The sequence below is a fragment of the Rhipicephalus sanguineus genome, chromosome 6 (assembly GCF_013339695.2).
Source record: "Rhipicephalus sanguineus isolate Rsan-2018 chromosome 6, BIME_Rsan_1.4, whole genome shotgun sequence".
In the NCBI taxonomy this organism is placed as follows: domain Eukaryota; kingdom Metazoa; phylum Arthropoda; class Arachnida; order Ixodida; family Ixodidae; genus Rhipicephalus; species Rhipicephalus sanguineus.
Genome location: NC_051181.1, coordinates 113014892 through 113031563, shown reverse-complemented (window position 1 = coordinate 113031563; position 16672 = coordinate 113014892). Strand labels below are relative to the sequence as shown.

Genomic DNA, 16672 nt, shown 5'->3' with positions numbered 1-16672 from the left:
CTGAACCAATGCGTCTGTAAGCATCACATATGGCACTGCCTTCATGATGCAATTGCCAGGACAGTACATCCTTGAAAGCCTCGTGCAAATTCAGTTTGTACCATGTTGACATGCATGGAGGTGCGTTACTCGGCATACTATGCTGAAAAAAATACAGCAGTATTATGCATATTTTGTTTTCATTGCATAACCCCAAATACCTTTATTTTATATTCGAAGCAAAAAATTTTCCCTGGCATTGCGTTCATGAGAATACGGCAGTGACATCCCACGTTCAAGGCATGCTTGTTTTGCCGCAGAGCTTGAAGCTTTGGCTTCGTTTATTATTCGAAGGTTGCCGAAGACGAGAACAGCACTGTCGACAGAAGCGTGGCTTCGGCAACCGGCGGCATCCCAAAGAGCGGTCAGAGCCCGTCGTCGTGCGAGGTCTCGAGCACGACCGTGACGACAGACCAGGGTGAGGTGCCGTCCAGCCAGTTTGCCGCGAAAGAGGCGCCCTCCGCCGAAGAGCAGCCTTTAGCTCCGGCCGACGATTTCCAAGAGAAGCTTAAAAAGACCATCCTCTCCTGCAAGGAGAAGGTGGGTGACTCCAGCAGCTTTCATTGGAGCCATGCTTCCTTCGTTCCAGACAGTTGCCATCTTGTTCTTGCCATTGGAAGCATGTGCTTTTTGACTGCTCCATAGCGCCGGTCTGCGAGAGTCCTTAACATCCAGTGTGCATAAGTGGCAGATTTCATGTTATCATTCTTCTTTTGTTTCCTTATACAAAAGTAATCAAAGCTTCCTGAACCTTGCAGCTTATCAAAGCATAAAGCTTAACGAAGCTTCTCTTGAAAACTGTGCAGAGCACATTATGGCATGGAACGTTTTTAAGGCTTTTTTCAAGGTAATCGACTTCAAGACTGTTGTTGGTGTCACCGTCATCACCAGCCCAATTAATGTCCACTGCAAGTGAAGACCTCTCCCAGCAGCTACCATTTACCATTGTCTTGCTTCGTCTGGCTCGGTCCTGTGCTTGCAGATCTCCTAATTTCGTCATACTACCAATCTTCTGCCATATTCAACTGCATTTTTCTCCCCTTGGTACATATCCTGAAGCTCAAATAGAGCGACAGTTACATACAATCGTGAGCAATATGAAAGGGAACACCAAATTCATGCTTAAGCAACGATTACTCGCGATGAATGCGTAAGGATCTGACGCATGTGTTTGCAAGAGGTGCATTTCTGCTTGAACATTCAGCATTATGAACACTTGTGTGCTTTTGAAAGGCATTTAGCCACTACGGCCTCCTGAAGGTAATTTCAGCGTTGTCTTTCGTATTGCTCACAACTGCACTGTACACATTACTGTGTGAGGGGCCTGATTCTATTTCTTTCTCTTGATCCACACTAAAATATCAGCTACCCACATTTGTGTTATCCACACTGCTCTCGTCTCATTTCTCGGCCTTTAGCCTCTCCTCAAACTTCCTTGTTATCCTCCAAGTTTCTGCCCCATATATATTAGCACAAGTAAAATACCGTTAAATAAAATAATAGCAGTGCAATGAGTACAGTCATTAAAGTAATGGACTCTAGTAGATTTTATTAAACAGAGTAGGTAGGTATGGTAGGGCTAACTGACATACATCTGTGTAACTGACATTTATCTGGCAAAGTATTCGCGAAGCAGTAGCCCTGACATTATAATCTATGGACATCACTTGGCTACATAGTCTTCTGTAGACCAAGGCTAGGCAGTCTAGGTTAACTTGTCATACGGCCAGGTGAGAGCATAGGCAGCTGTTGAAGCCAGCAACGTAAGTGGAGTGCTAAAAGACATTATTGAAGAAGAGTCAGTGCCAAAAGGCTTTTCCTTAGACTATATGACTATAAAAGCCCTGCTCTGCTATCATGGACGATGGAAGGCTGTCCATGTGACGTTTGTAACAGACATAGCCTTAATGCCAGAGTTGAAGTCACAGTCAAAGTTAGCTCTGACGTGACCATCAAGTTAGAAGCAAGTACAAGATTGACGCAGTTGAGTGCACTTAACCCGTCACATTGATATGCACGAACGCAAATGTTGTAGATTGATGCAGAGTGGAGAACAGTCTCTGTAACACGGAACGTGGGACAGCCAAATGGTAGGTGAAGACAGGAATAAACATGGTTAGGTTTTTGCTCATAAGGATGCCAATTGTATAAGGTATCTAGGGAGGAGCAGGTTCTAGTCACTGAAAGAAAGAGCAGAATTTCTCAGCATACCCTTGCACCCTGAGAGGGCGCTGCTGCGTTGGGTTGGATGTAAACCTTGCTTGACAACCTCAGTGTGTCACCGTGGTGCTACAAACTGTGCTGCTACAAGCCATCACAGTTGCTGTGCAGTTGAGATCCTCTTAAAAAATCAGAGCTGACGTTAGAGGAAGTATGTTTAATACTTGCTCTTACCCAAGGAGTGTCGAGAAGTTTATTGATGAAACAGGAACTATACTCGGATACAACTCACGAAAAAAAGCGGCTTTTCGCTGTCAAAGGACCCCCCTCCAGCCAATGGCGTTGCCTTGACATCGTGACCCCGCGGCAGACCGCCTTCGTGCCGAGCTCACGAGAGGAGCCTCAAAGCAGCGTGTCAAAGCGTGTCACAAAGAGGCCATGACACCATTGGCTGGAGGGGGGTCCTGTGTCGGCGAAATGGCACTTATTTCGTGAGTTGTATCGGAGTATGGAAACATAGCATAAAATCAAGTAATTTAATTTCCAGAAAAGAATAGATTCCGGAAAGGTTCGCTGGCTAAAAGCTGTAATGGACAGCTTGACTAGGCCAAGAAACCCTTTACAAGACAGTTGGGACTGTGACATATTGTCACTGTTTCACAATACCAAATACACTAAAAGAATAATAAGCCACTTGTATTTATACATCATATACATTTTCATTTCCTATGATCTGCACGGTGTCGAGCAAGTGCAGCAAGGGAAATTCAATCATAACTTATGAATCATCGCCTAGTGAGGCAAGGCACTGCGCACATGTTTCTTTTTCTTTTTTGCTAAACGGCTGGATTTCCTGTGGTGTTACACCCTTACAAAAATCCATTTAGACAGTCTATAGACTGTCTAAACCCATTTTTAGAGTATCTATAGACTGTCTAAACATATTTTTGTAAGGGCATAGTGACCAAGGGACTCAGTGTCATTGACACTGAAGATTAACTTGGTATCCTTGGAAGATTGGAAGATTAACCTGAAGCTATGGTAGCATTCATAGGTGGGAAACACTCCCCTTGACAGACTTGTTACCATTGGCAAACTCTTGAAACAGCCAGATTACCTTGTGCCATATTGCCACGTTGTGGTGACCGTGAAGGAATTAGCGTCCGAAGTGTTAAGTAAACATTAAACTCCTGGTTTGGTGAAGCCCGGCAATGTAAGCAACATTCAAGTGCGACAATAGAGGCAAAGCACAGTAATCGATCACCGTATTTTGATTTATGGGTCCAATGTGTCAGCTGTTTAATATATGCATCACCGTACGTTCTGTTGTAACCACTGGTGCTTGCACACATTCCAGAATGTACAGCACCATTCACATTGCTCATACATTCAAATAACAGACACCAGAATGGCCTAGAACATTCCAGGAGGTTCCAACACATGGATGCACACCTTTTGCCAAGCAGTAATACAGATGGTTTTAAACAAGGAAAATGTATTTATGCTTTAAACAGTAAAAAAAAAAAAGACAATTGTTCAGCTATGGACACGGCAGAAGAGGAAGAGGGGGCTGCCAAAGGTAGTGTGGTGGCCTGCACTTCTCTTTGAAGGGTGTTGGCTATGTTGGGTCTGCAGATGGCATGTATGCACGTAAGAAATGGCTCATAAGGAGTGAAAATGTCTGTGATCTTCATTGAGCCACTGTCGGAGCAGTAATGGCATGTAATAAAGGAACTGCGATAATTGCCTCCGCGTTCTGGCAGCTGTTGGAGGCAACCACGCAGCAGGCATCTTACGTGCCAGTGTGACACCATGCAAGTGTGTGCAAGTGTGGCACCTGCCTTGATGTGGCCCCATGATGTGACAAAGTGAGATGCACCATTGATTCGCTGGCCATTTCAGTACAAAAAAAAAGAGTGTGTGCTGGTAGTGATGCATTGGAGGTTGAAGTCATTGTGGGTGTGGACTGTATTCGCGTGGCAGAATTCCATTAGAAAACTTGCAGTAGCCATGCCTGGAGATGTTTTGCTGATCACGGCTGGGGCCAAAGCACGGATTCCCCGTTACGACTGTATACCAAGCATATCTCTTACTTTGAAGACTTTGAAAAAAAATTTTATTGGGCTGGCAGATCATTTTTCTTTTTTTTTACATTCTGTGTCTTCCTTACATTGCTGTGAAAAGTATCCAGACTTGTTCGCTTGAGGCAAACGAAGAAGCCAGCGACAACATATTGTCTGTCAACAGATTTTTATCTTGCCTACTTATTGCTTAACCCTTTGATATGCTTTGTACACGATTGTGTACATCACTTGTTTTTGCTGTTTGCGTCGACAAGTTGCTAAGAAAGAGCGAGATACATTGAGGTTTGGATGAAAGGGACCTTCTGCCTAATAAATGTATCTTCATCGAACTTCCTTTCGCAGTACTGTTGCATATGATCACTTTGCTGAAGGTACTACCATGTTCGACGAGTCGTTGGACGTGCCGCTTTCCACGAGCCACGACAAGAGTGCAATTTTCCTTTGCCCGAAATGAACATAACCGAAAAATAATTTGCACTGTATTTCTAGCCTTAGATCTGATTCTGTTTATGCAAAAACAGAGCGTGCGTAACTTCAGGATAAATAGATATTTATTCACAATTTAACTAAGACTTATTAGTATAACACACGTAAATGAACGCATTATGACAATATTCTTGTTGTAATAGAACATTGAGTGCCTTGCAATAATGATGTGCAAGGTTGATGCGCTTAGAGACAGTTCTTCACAGGTCAGCGTCTGAAAGGGTTAAACATGGACGTCCTTGTAAGATGCTCTGTGGATTTCAGGTTGGAGGCACTACCACACTTCTAGAGGAGCCTGCTGAAGAGGAAGAAGAGATGGAGGAAGAGGAGGAAGAAGTGGATGAGGAGGCAGACGACGAGGAAGACGAAGAGGAGGAAGAAGCAGTGGCAGAAGAAGAGGCCGTGGATACCAGGCAACCCAAGGAGAAGAGCGCTGACGATGCTTCACCACAAGAGCCTCAGCAGGCAGAGAAGGACGTGGCCGAGCCTGATGGCAGACAGTCACCACAGAAGCCACCAAAAGCCACCGCTACCGCGGAGGAAAAATCGAAAGTTGCGGAGGAGGCGGAAAAACCTGCTCCATCCGTGGACACGGCAGACGAGGAAGATGGGACTGCGAAAGGTAGCGTAGTGGCCTGCACTTCTCTTTGGAAGGGTGATGACTATGTTGGGTCTGTGCACGGCATGTATTGCAGGTGATTGCAGAGTATGGAGGGTGGGGCTTATGATTTTACGATCATCACCACACTTCCTAGAGTCTCCTACGAGTACCACGCTGCGTGGAAATGTTTTTGTATGGTTCAATGCATCTAAAAATGCAGACTTGTACATCACTAAACTTTTCATTATCCTATAATAAAGTCTAATAGTATGCAGTGTAATAAAAAACAGGGTGTTACTGCATGTCGAATTTTTTGCTTACCAGCTGAGGAGTGGTTGCAGACGACCTTAACAAAAGCATATTCACACATATAGTAATTTGTCACTGTGGGCTCTGCAGTGGGTATCTGCTGTAATCCATTAAATACAACAACTAGGCCCTCAGCAAGGCCCTACCGTAGTATGCAGTTCACCTTTAGAGGACAGATTGAACATTCCCTTTAATTCGGTGCAGAGAGTATGTCTTCAGATGTTGCTGTTTAAGTCTGGGCACACCAGAATCTGAAGCAGAGATGGCTTTGTATCAGTATTGTAGGTGGTAATTTAGTGAAATATGCTCATATTTAAAAGAGTTGGGTGAAAAGGAAAGGGAAGTTTCACTATTGACCACACTGTAACTGTCTAGCATGGTCTACTGAGACCTGAACAGCAGTCAGTAGTTGGGGTGGGAGCAGAGGAGTGAAGGACAGACCTTTTCTGTGTTAGTGCAAACCATCAGAAACCTCATGAACAAAAAGTGTCGACCGCACATAGGTAGTTGGTTGCCACTAGCAGATAGTGAGTTCCAGCTGTATGGTAGGTGTAAATAGTACCTAAATGTGGGATTATAACATGACTATAGATATAATAAAGTATAAGTAATTAGTAGGAACAATAGTTATAGTGACCTAGTAATAAGATTCATGGAAGCTTACCAGTTAAATGTGTCAAGTGAAACATATGCAAGAAATGTCAAGTATATTAAGTAAATAATAGTAGTGATACTCACAGTTCATATGCAGATGGCTTTATTTGGTTTCTCCCTTATGTGGTTGGTCACTTGTTCAAAGCTTTGTGGTCTTTTTTCTCTCTCTCATTTCAATTCGTGATGTAAATCTCATTCACATTATCAACACTCAACAGCTGAAACGTAATGTTATAGTATCTTGTGGTACACTTATTTCCATGTGTCTTCATATTTAAGCCCCTAATAATGCTGGATACAGCATTATCAGTGTACTCCTGCTAGAATGGTCTCGCAGTATTACAGACTTATTGCAGTATTACAGACTCAAAGGGGATGCTTCAGAAACTGAAGTATTTTTCATATCCATGGGCATTAATGTTCTCTGTTGAGATATGATACTGCTTGACAGATGATTTGGAAAGCACTGCTATCACAAAAAAAAAAACATTATTAAATTGCAAATTCTGTCATGTGAAATATGCTGTCGGTACACTCGAAAATCACTATCTTACATTACATGGTACTACTAATTAGTGTGTGGTAGGTGAGCTTTAGTAAGGAAGGTGCAAATTCTGGAACCATCCACTCAGTTGAAGTCAAGCATCTCGTGAAGTATGAAAGCAGGCTTGCACAAACAACCCTTGTACTGTTTCCTCCCTTGGTTGAAAGTCTATTTCACATTTATTTGGCAGTGTCGAAAACGGTAGGACGTGCCAAGATGAAATTCACGACCAAACGAGGTGACGTGGACACTCCATCATCGCAGCCCCCATCCAGTGGAACTGCCACGCCAACTGTACGTACGCATGGAGTGTTTGCACGGTTGTTGGATGGAATAGACACAGGTTGCTATGTTCTTGGCACACATCACTGGATTAAATTTCAGTGCTGTGGTCCTTCTGTAGCGAAGGTTGCTAGTAATACAAAAAAGCTGCATGTGTTCCAAGGAAGGGACAAAGATGTCTGTGTGCATACTCCGCAGCATGGGCATATTCACAAAAGAGCCAAGGGGTAAGTGGGGGGCTCTGGGGCTGTTTGAGAACTTTCTTTATAAGAGACCCGGGTGGCAGTGGCCATGTCTTCGAGAAGGTTCCCTCCTGTTTTCTCACGAATGCTGTTGTAAATGCTCACATTCTATGCGACGCTTTTCACACAAAATTATCTGCGATACCGAGCATTGGCTTATCTTGAGTAATTACACGTCTGTGGTGTGTGCTTCTTCGGGCCAGAGCATTTCTCACACATGAAGTCACATATTCTAGTGAACAAAGAGTCTGTGAGCACAAGGTTGCCAAAGAGAAGTGCACCAATCACTGGTGAGATGTGGAATCGCAAAACGGAATACCCATAGAGAGATGAGACAGCATCAAAGCACCTTTTGTTGTCCCGCTTGCCGATGGCACGTTGCTTCACCGACCACTACACATTGGCCTCTGGGGATGTTTGTTTGGAGCCCAACACAGCGCTTTGCAACTAGCAATTGAAGGGCTCTTTTGTAGTTCTTTTGTAGTTTGTAAGCAATAGGTGCCATTGTGTCTTTTCAGGAGGAGTCGTGTACAGAGCAGGCACCCGACATTGTACAGAAAGCTGCAGATAGGATTAAACGCATCAGGCAAGAATGCAAGGAAGAGATGTTGGAATACCACCACATCCTTGGTAAGAGAGAAGTGCCATTAGCCTTGGTGCAATGACACTGTTGAGTTCGCGCCTGCTTTTACGCAGATACAGGCAAGCATGCAGCAGTTACTGAAGAAAACTTGTTCACTATATCGGGCTGCTTTTGTAGTGTTGATGAAAAGCAAGTGTTTCCTGTCACCAGGAACTGTTCCCTTTGTGCTGCTTGTACCAGTTTAAAAAATTCATCTTATAACCTCTCATCGCCATATCTGTATCGACATTGGAGCAATTTTCTTTGTGCTGTCCATGGCACTGCATAGTATCAAAAATGGGTACAACACCCCCGTTTCATACCTCAGGTGCAAGGTTGTGGGAGCTACGGGAGCACTGCGAACATTAAGGGGGGACATGGGTTGTGGAGACCAAAAATCGTCAAAGAAAAAAGTGTTTTTTTAATTATATTATTAACATCTACAGCTATTATTTCGCATGTAAAGCCTAAGAGATGTCTTATAAGATCAGTATTTCATCTGCAGTTTAGATCTGTGCAACGAGTACGAGCTGAATGTTAAATGTTTTTGGGTCATTTATTTAGCTTGTCGGAGTGATATCTCATTATCTAGAACAGCTAGAGCTGTAATTACTTTTTTAACATAAAGTCCAAGCTGTGTATCACAAAATGCTGAGAGCAGAATTCTAATTTTCTGCTCATAGATTTTTTAAAATTGATTTTGTTTTTTCTTTACGGTAGTCATGGTATAAACATTGAATTTCGATCATCTGCAGAATGACTAGTTATGATCTGATCTGAAAACTGTTTGCAGCGTTGCACTTATTGCATATAGTAGTATCTAGCTATCTGATAATATTCACTTTCTGCTGAATGGCTTTTTTCCTGTTGTCTCCGGAAACAATAGAGAGGCAGTTTTGTGTATCTTGTAAACCAGTTTGCTTACAAGAAAAATTATTGTATATTTGAAATCAGCATGAAAAACCAAACAAGTCTACTTAATTTCATCAGGTTTGGACATAAGATACAGAAAATATCTCCACACACCATGTCCCCCCTTAAAACATGGCCCTATGGTTACAAATATAGCAGTGTTAGCGAAGCTATGCCAAAATAAGTTCTGGCAGATTAGTGTGCGCTAGTTTTGTAGAGGACTCTCATCACTGCGTATTGCTGAGAGATTAAATTAACTCTTTCCTCTGGTACTGCCAATGCGTGTATCCCATGTTAGCCCATGTTTATCTTGTGATTCATAAGCTGGTCTTGTTAAGCTAGTTTACATGTTCAGCATAATGAAGAGCACACACAATGGGAAACATGATGTGGAACAGATGATGTTCATTGTCTGTACCATTGTCTATTTATCTCATGAGTTTTGCAGATTCCCATCATTAGTTCTTACGTTTGTGCTGGAACACATTGACATGTAGTGTTATGCTAGCCCGAGTGAACCTCTTACAGCAACAACAAAAGTATAGTTAAAGGTGGGAAAATGTCAAGATTGCTTCCTTGCCGCTTACTATTTTGTTGTTTTGTCAGCTTTAAAGCCGGTGTTCAAGACAGAGACATAGTGTACAAAGGCCTGCCGACACAGTTATTCAGACAGTCTCAGCAGTAGCCTCCACAAGAGTTTTTTACTTCAGCCTATTGGCCTAAATACGAAACTGTGCCAAAGACAAAACTAGAAGGAGGCAGTGGTAAGGTGCCTGTGTATTTTTGCTAGAACATGTCTAGCTGCCTATTGTTAAAACCATTTAGCTCAGAATATGGGTCGTTGAAAAAGGAACAGCAGTAATCCCTGAGTAAAGCCTTACATCAAGGCTTGGTATTTTGTGTGGTTTGTTGTTATTTTTCATGCACTAAAACTCAATACATAGCGAATGCAAGTATAACAAACTATCGGTTATAATGAAGTAGATGAAGAATACGCTTATCATATATGCAGTCTTACGAATATACGTTTATAATTAATTTTCGGATATATAATGAAGTTATTATCGTGTCAGATGCAAGTTCGTTATACAGTTGAACCCCTCAATAATAAAAGCCCTCAAGAACGAAATTCTGGCAGCAGCAAAAAAATCTTCCATCCTTGGCGAACGTCCATGAAGTTCAGTGCATTTGCCCCCTCTCGACAGCGATGAGATTTTAAAAAGCACTCCTGCAGTAACGAATGTTTCAGGTAGTGATCTACAACATTTTTTTCAACCAATGAGCAAGTTAAGAAACCAGAAGTCCGAAAATTGCAGCACCACTCATCCAACAAGTCGGCCACATATTTTTCCGCCAACAAGCATCGGTGTGACCATTGCTGTTTACATTCAGTTGGAAGATGATGACAGCAACAAGACTTCTTTTTTTCACTGAGAACAGTTTTTTGCTAACGCCTCTGTTGGCAGCTAGGTTGACACATGACATTTGAAGTAACGACACCCACAAAAGTGACGTCAAATGCTGACATTCTGTAGACTGCCTAACTGCTTGGTGCCGTTCATGTCTCTTTGTGCACGCTGAGATCTCCCGCGCTTTGCTACGTGCAGTGTTATTTGGCTTTTCGGAAAGGTGCTGCCTCCTATTAAAAAGCGCAAGTTTTTGACACTTCAGGAAAAGTCTAGGATCACCACCGATGCTGCGAAAGTCAGAAAAAAGGTGGATATTGCAGAGGAATTCGGCATCCCGTGCAGCTCGCTGTCTGCAATTCTCAAATCGAAAGACAAGGCAAGATCAGCGACTTCTTTAAATAAATTTTGGTTGTGTGAACTAATTGGCGTGCGTATTTTTCTATTTTCGCAACAACGAAATGCTCACGAGAACAAACAAAAAACGCTTCCCCAGCGATTTCGTTATTGAGGGGTTCGACTGTAATGAGGTTTCAGTGTAGATGGATGTTTACTCTACTGAGGACCTTACTACTATGTGAAATGCTAAAGTTTTATGTGTGCTTCTTGGATCTACACCTGTGTCATCAGCAGCAGGAGTCTATATTTATGTGCACTGCAGGACGAAGGCGATTTCCAGTTGTCCTTGTTTTGTGCTTGCTGGTTCTAACTTAAGCCTGCAAATCTCCCATTTTTCATCATGACTTGTCTTCTGCAATTCTCAAATGCCTACTTTCTTCTGGCCCAAGTTCTGCAACTCTAGCAGATCACGTGTTGTCTGCCCTGGGCATTAGATCATCTGCCCAGCTGCAGTGCTTAATGTCACATAGAATATCAGCTACACCCTTTCACTCCCTAATCCTTATCTTCATGTCTCTTAAATGTTGCTAATATTATCTTTCTTTCCATCTCTTAGAGGGGCCCTGCAACGCTTTTTTAAGTAATCGTCTGATGGCTTCCCTAAAAGAGCTTATTGTCTCACAAATGACTGCCGCAAAAATTTTTGGAATCCGTCAAGTACAAGCGGATTTCCCGCATGCTTTAAGCGCTTTTTCTCTCCTTTCGTACCAGCGAGTGCGCTGAAAGCTACGCAGGGAGGGGGATGACAGGGGGCAAGAAGACGCATCCCTTCGTCAGCGCGAGTCATGACCTTGAGCGCTTTCTTTTCGCTTTTTCTTCCAACGCGCGACTTACTTTCACTGTGATCGCGAGTGCGCGTGCCTGCACATGGCGGCATCCCGCAGCGGCCATGGTAACTATGCAGCTCACGAAACTCAAATCGCCCAACGGTCGTGGACTTTGGGTATATGGCATCATTTGTAGAGAGAAGAGGGAGTGATTTCTAGCTGACTTTGAGATTGAATTGTAAATTCCAGGTCGCGTGCTATGCTGTAATGTTTGGCTCACGTGTTGTCAGGAGCCTCGACTACCGATCGGCAGCGTGTTCTACTATGCTGAAAAAGTGTTGCAGGGCTCCTTTAATGTGTTCTTATTCTTCCGTAACTTTCCTGCTCACGGTAAGATTCTTAGAGAACAAATATAATCCAAAACATGCAGCTGTTACAAAAAGTGGTGCAGTTAAATCTTAGGAAAGGATGACGAGGCAAACTTATTTTTTGGCAGTGCTTGATTTCACTTCCGCTTGGGCTGCCTGCAAGAGCGTTCGCACCTATGGTAGTGTTTTTGTCTCCCTTCGTCGCTTGGTCGACAGAGGTCACAGACGAAGACACATTGGTTCAACATCACCCATCTCCTCTCCTTTTCATTTGTTTCCTCAGTCCCTTTGCTGTGGCATTGAGTTTTGCTCTTTTATAGGCTGCAGAAGAGAGAGTGCCATCTTCCTCTTCCTAATGATAACCATTTCTCTACTTGTTGTTTTTCAGCACTGACACTAAAGGAAATGAGAATATGCTTGGATCTCGAGCATAAGAAAACAAAAGCATCTCTTACTGAGAAGCATGCAGTAGACATGGCTGCTGCTATATCGGAAACAAAGCGAAAACAGTGGGTAAGAACGACTTCTTTGTCGTTGATGATGTGTATTAGTATTCTTTGCATGCACACTTTCTCTCGCTCTCGCCACCGTTAGTGCTGTTTGTTACAGGGTTTGCACAGCTTTTTTGATATTGTTGAAAACCCTGGAATTTGGGGGAAAATTTTTCAAGGACCTTTGGTACTCCTTGAAAATGAATGCTCTCCTTGAATTCCTCAAAAGTTAGTGTTCGCTCCCTTGCGTGCAACTGCAAGCATTCAGGTAGGGGCATAATATGACTTGAAATGTGGCGAGAAGCAGAAAGTGCAACAGTAAGGTAACCTTTAATGATGGAATTCAGTCAGCCAATCAGAGTGGCTATTGTGCATGGCTGTTATTGATGTGCACAAGGCATAACTTGACGTTGCAGTTGCATTGCCCTGGAGTAGTTATGGCAAACTAAAACTCTGAGCATTTAGACAGCTGTCCAGAAAAACTTGCCTTAGTGCATTTCTCAGTTGTCTTGGGTGCTATTTTTTTCCAGTGTGCCAACTGCTGGAAAGAAGCAGTGTTGTACTGTTGTTGGAACACCTGCTATTGTGACTACCCCTGCCAGCAAGCTCACTGGCCGAAGCACATAGCAAGCTGCACCCAGGCTAATAATGCAAACCAGCAAGCTATCGTGAACAATGGTCCTGCCCACGGTGAGATCACTCTCACTGCCACCAAAGGGACCACTTCCATACTGATGCCCGCTGGCGGCTTCCCAGCCTCCACACATACTATGGGAGGCCTTCCGTTTGACCCCGTTGAATAAACGTTGTCTTTTTCAGTATATATTCTGTTTGTTATTCTTGGCATCGATGTCTTCTAAAACACTGCAGCAAACTGTTCTTTGGTCTCTCACGAATTGATGTCAAGCATCAGTGGCAGAACTTATGCGGTTGGCCAAAGACATTGTGTAGTGTATGGAAGAACTTAGTTTATTGTATGATGGCATAGGTTGGCAAACACAGGCTCAAACAGGTCAGTGAGTATGAGTCTGAGTGAGGCAGACTGAGTATAGATTTGGCTAGCTTGAGACAAAGTGTGTCTGGCCAAGTAAAGTTTTGGTGAATTTGAGGCCAAGTAAGCCCAGTTGTGCAGAATGTTGGTTAGCATAAGCCTGTGTGAACCACACTGAGTAGAATTTTGGTGTCTGAGTGCAAGTGAGGTCTACGAGTCCCTCATTGCCGTCAATGGGGCACTTCAATGAGGAGGCTGCCGTATGAACAAGTAGAAAGATAGCTGTCAATGGGGAACTTCAAAAATTATTTTCTTTCTTAAAACAAAAATGTGATGATAAACTTACCACATAAGAACTATTTATTTGCTTTCAATTGAGGACATAAGCACGATTTTTTAATAAGAGCACCACATGGCATAAATTGCATCTCAGTGTGAACCAAAATGAAGATTTTTTTCAAATTCGGGATTTCCTCTAGCAAGATTTACAAACTTCAATGGTCTGAAAATATTTTTAATGCAAAATATACCTTTCATAGATTAAGTATTGATTACTCATATTCATACATAGCACAATATTACAAGTACAACAGAAAAAATACAAATGTGAAATATGTAAACAAAATTCGGTATTGAAACAAGAAATGATACTATCAAAATAAATTTGCTGACGAACATCACTTGGTCAACGTTATACGAAATTGTAAAGGCTCTCACGTGGCCAAAAATTTTTCTTTCTGAAATGTACTAGCAATCGTACTAGCAAATGTACTAGAATGTACGCGAGGTGGATGACGATTGTCGTTGTGTGGCAGAAATACTCCCCAAATACTCGATTTTTTTCTATAAAGTGCACTGCACACTCTAAGAAAAAAGCGAGTATTTGGGGAGTATTTCTGCTACACAACAATAATCGTCATCTGGCTTGCTCGCGTTTCCTTTCTTGAAAACCCGGCTCTCGTCACTTTGCTGTCAAGAATGCCATGTCACGCTGATAACGCGCGCGCCGTTCGTGACCGGCAAGTGCCGGGACCGCGGTGATAACGCGAGGAAAGTACGTGAGATGGACGACGATTATCGTTGTGTAGCAGAAATACTCCCCAAGTACTCGATTTTTTCTTAGAGTGCACTCACAGGATAGAGTAAAAAGGGCGTCTTTTTGTCCCACAACATTAATTGTCATTTATTTTGCCTTCATTTCCTTGCATTATCGCCGCGCGCCCGGCATTTTTCTGGTTGCGAACGGCATGTGCGCTATCAGCGTGACATAGCATTATTGGTAGGAAAGTGGCCAGCGCCGAGTTTTCAAGAAGGGAAACGCAAACAAGCCAGATGACGATTATCGTTGTGTGACAGAAATACTCCCCAAACACTCTATTTTGTCTTATAGTGTACACTCTAAGAAAAAAATCGAGTATTTGGGGAGTATTTCTGCCACACAACAACAATCGTCATCCACCTCGCGTACATTCCTCGCGTTATCAGCGCGGTCCCGGCACTTCCCGGTCACGAACGGCGCGCGCGTAATCAGCGCGACGATCATTCTTGATAGGAAAGTGACGAGAGCTGGAAGGAAGGAAACAGAAAAAGGAGAAGGCAGGGAGGTTAACCAGAAACACTTCCGGTTGGCTACCCTACACTGGGGGGTCGGGGAAGGGGAATAGAAATACGAGAAATAGAAGGGAGGAAAGAGAAACAAAAAAAATAAGAGGGAGAGAGAGAGAAGAGATGCAGTGCATTCACTACGACGAGAGCTGGGTTTTCAAGAAAGGAAACGCGAGCAAGCCAGATGACGATTATCGTTGTGTAGCAGAAATCATCGAGTTTCTTACAATAACTCTACACTCTTAAGAAAAAAGTGAGTATTTGGGGAGTATTTATGCTACACAACGATAATCGTCATCTGGCTTCCTCGCGTTTCCTTTCTTGAAAACCCGGCTCTCGTCACTTTGCTGTCAAGAATGCCATGTCACGTTGACAACGCGCGCGCCGTTCGTGACCGGCATGTACCGGGACCGCGGTGATAACGCGAGGAAAGTACGCGAGGTGGATGACGATTATTGTTGTGTAGCAGAAATACTCCCCAAATACTCGCTTTTTTCTTAAGAGTGTTGCGTGACAGAAATACTCCCCAAATACTCGATTTTTTCTTAGAGTGTAGAGTGTACACTCTAAGCCAAAATCGAGTATTTTGGGAGTGTTTCTGCCACACAACAACAATCGTCATCCACCTCGCGTGCTTTCCTCGCGTTATCACCGCGGTCGCGGCACTTCCCGGTCACGAACGGCGCGCGTTATCAGCGTGACATAGCATTCTTGACAGGAAAGTGATGAGAGCTGGGTTTTCAAGAAAGGAAACGCGAGCAAGCCAGATGATTATTGTTGTGTGGCAGAAATACTCCCCAAATACTCGATTTTGGCTTAGAGTGTACACTCTAATACTCCCCAAATACTCGATTTTGGCTTAGAGTGTACACTCTAAGAAAAGATCGAGTAAAAAGGGCGTCTTTTTGTCCCACAACAATAATCGTCATCTAGCTTGCGTGCGTTTCCTTTCTTGAGAACTCGGCGCTGGCCACTTTCTTACCAAGAATGCTATGTCACGCTGATAGCGCGCATGTCGTTCGTGACCCGAAAGCGCCGGGCGCGCGGCGATAGTGCAAGGAAAGGAAGGCAAAATAAATGACGATTATTGTTGTGGGACAAAAAGATGCCCTTTTTACTCGATATTTTCTTAGAATGTACACTCTAAGCCAAAATCGAGTATTTGGGGAGTATTTCTGCCACACAACAATAATCGTCATCTGGCTTGCTCGCGTTTCCTTTCTTGAAAACCCAGCTCTCGTCACTTTCTTGTCAAGAATGCTATGTCACGCTGATAACGCGCGCGCCGTTCGTTGACCGGCATGTACCGGGACCGCGGTGATAACGCGAGGAAAGTACGCGAGATGGATGACGATTATTGTTGTGTAGCAGAAATACACCCCAAATACCCGCTTTTTCTTAGAGTGTTGTGTGGCAGAAATACTCCCCAAATACTCGATTTTTTCTCAGAGTGTAGAGTGTATGGCAGAAATACTCCCCAAATACTCGATTTTTAAGGTACCCCGTCAAATGAAAGTGAAATTCTAACATGAAAGTAAAGGTAAACAGTCGCAACTTAAAAATTGCGTCAGAAGTGCTACAAGTTCTCCAAAATAGAACGTTTCGTCTCGCTCCTCATGGCTTCAACGGCGGAAACAGTCGGACAGAACAACTAGTGCTGGCAACAAGGAAATGTAAACAGGTGATTGCCGATGTCAGAACGCGCTGATG

General features: G+C 43.3%; 1 protein-coding gene across 3 annotated transcripts in view; it reads left to right on the top strand.

Annotated features, from left to right (window-relative positions):
- LOC119396200 (protein kinase C-binding protein 1) overlaps positions 1-13173 on the top strand; it is a 41285-nt gene extending 28112 nt beyond the window's left edge. For 2 of the 3 annotated variants that reach the window (XM_037663301.2, XM_049416992.1), the window contains exons 13-18: positions 334-579; positions 5034-5391; positions 7068-7171; positions 7920-8031; positions 12264-12388; positions 12897-13173. In XM_037663301.2, coding sequence (XP_037519229.1) covers positions 334-579; positions 5034-5391; positions 7068-7171; positions 7920-8031; positions 12264-12388; positions 12897-13169 — 1218 coding nt within the window. In that variant the 3' untranslated portion in view covers positions 13170-13173. The remainder of the gene's footprint in view (positions 1-333; positions 580-5033; positions 5392-7067; positions 7172-7919; positions 8032-12263; positions 12389-12896) is intronic. The other variant, XM_049416993.1, reaches the window with a different exon arrangement.
- Positions 13174-16672: the final 3499 nt, after the last annotated feature.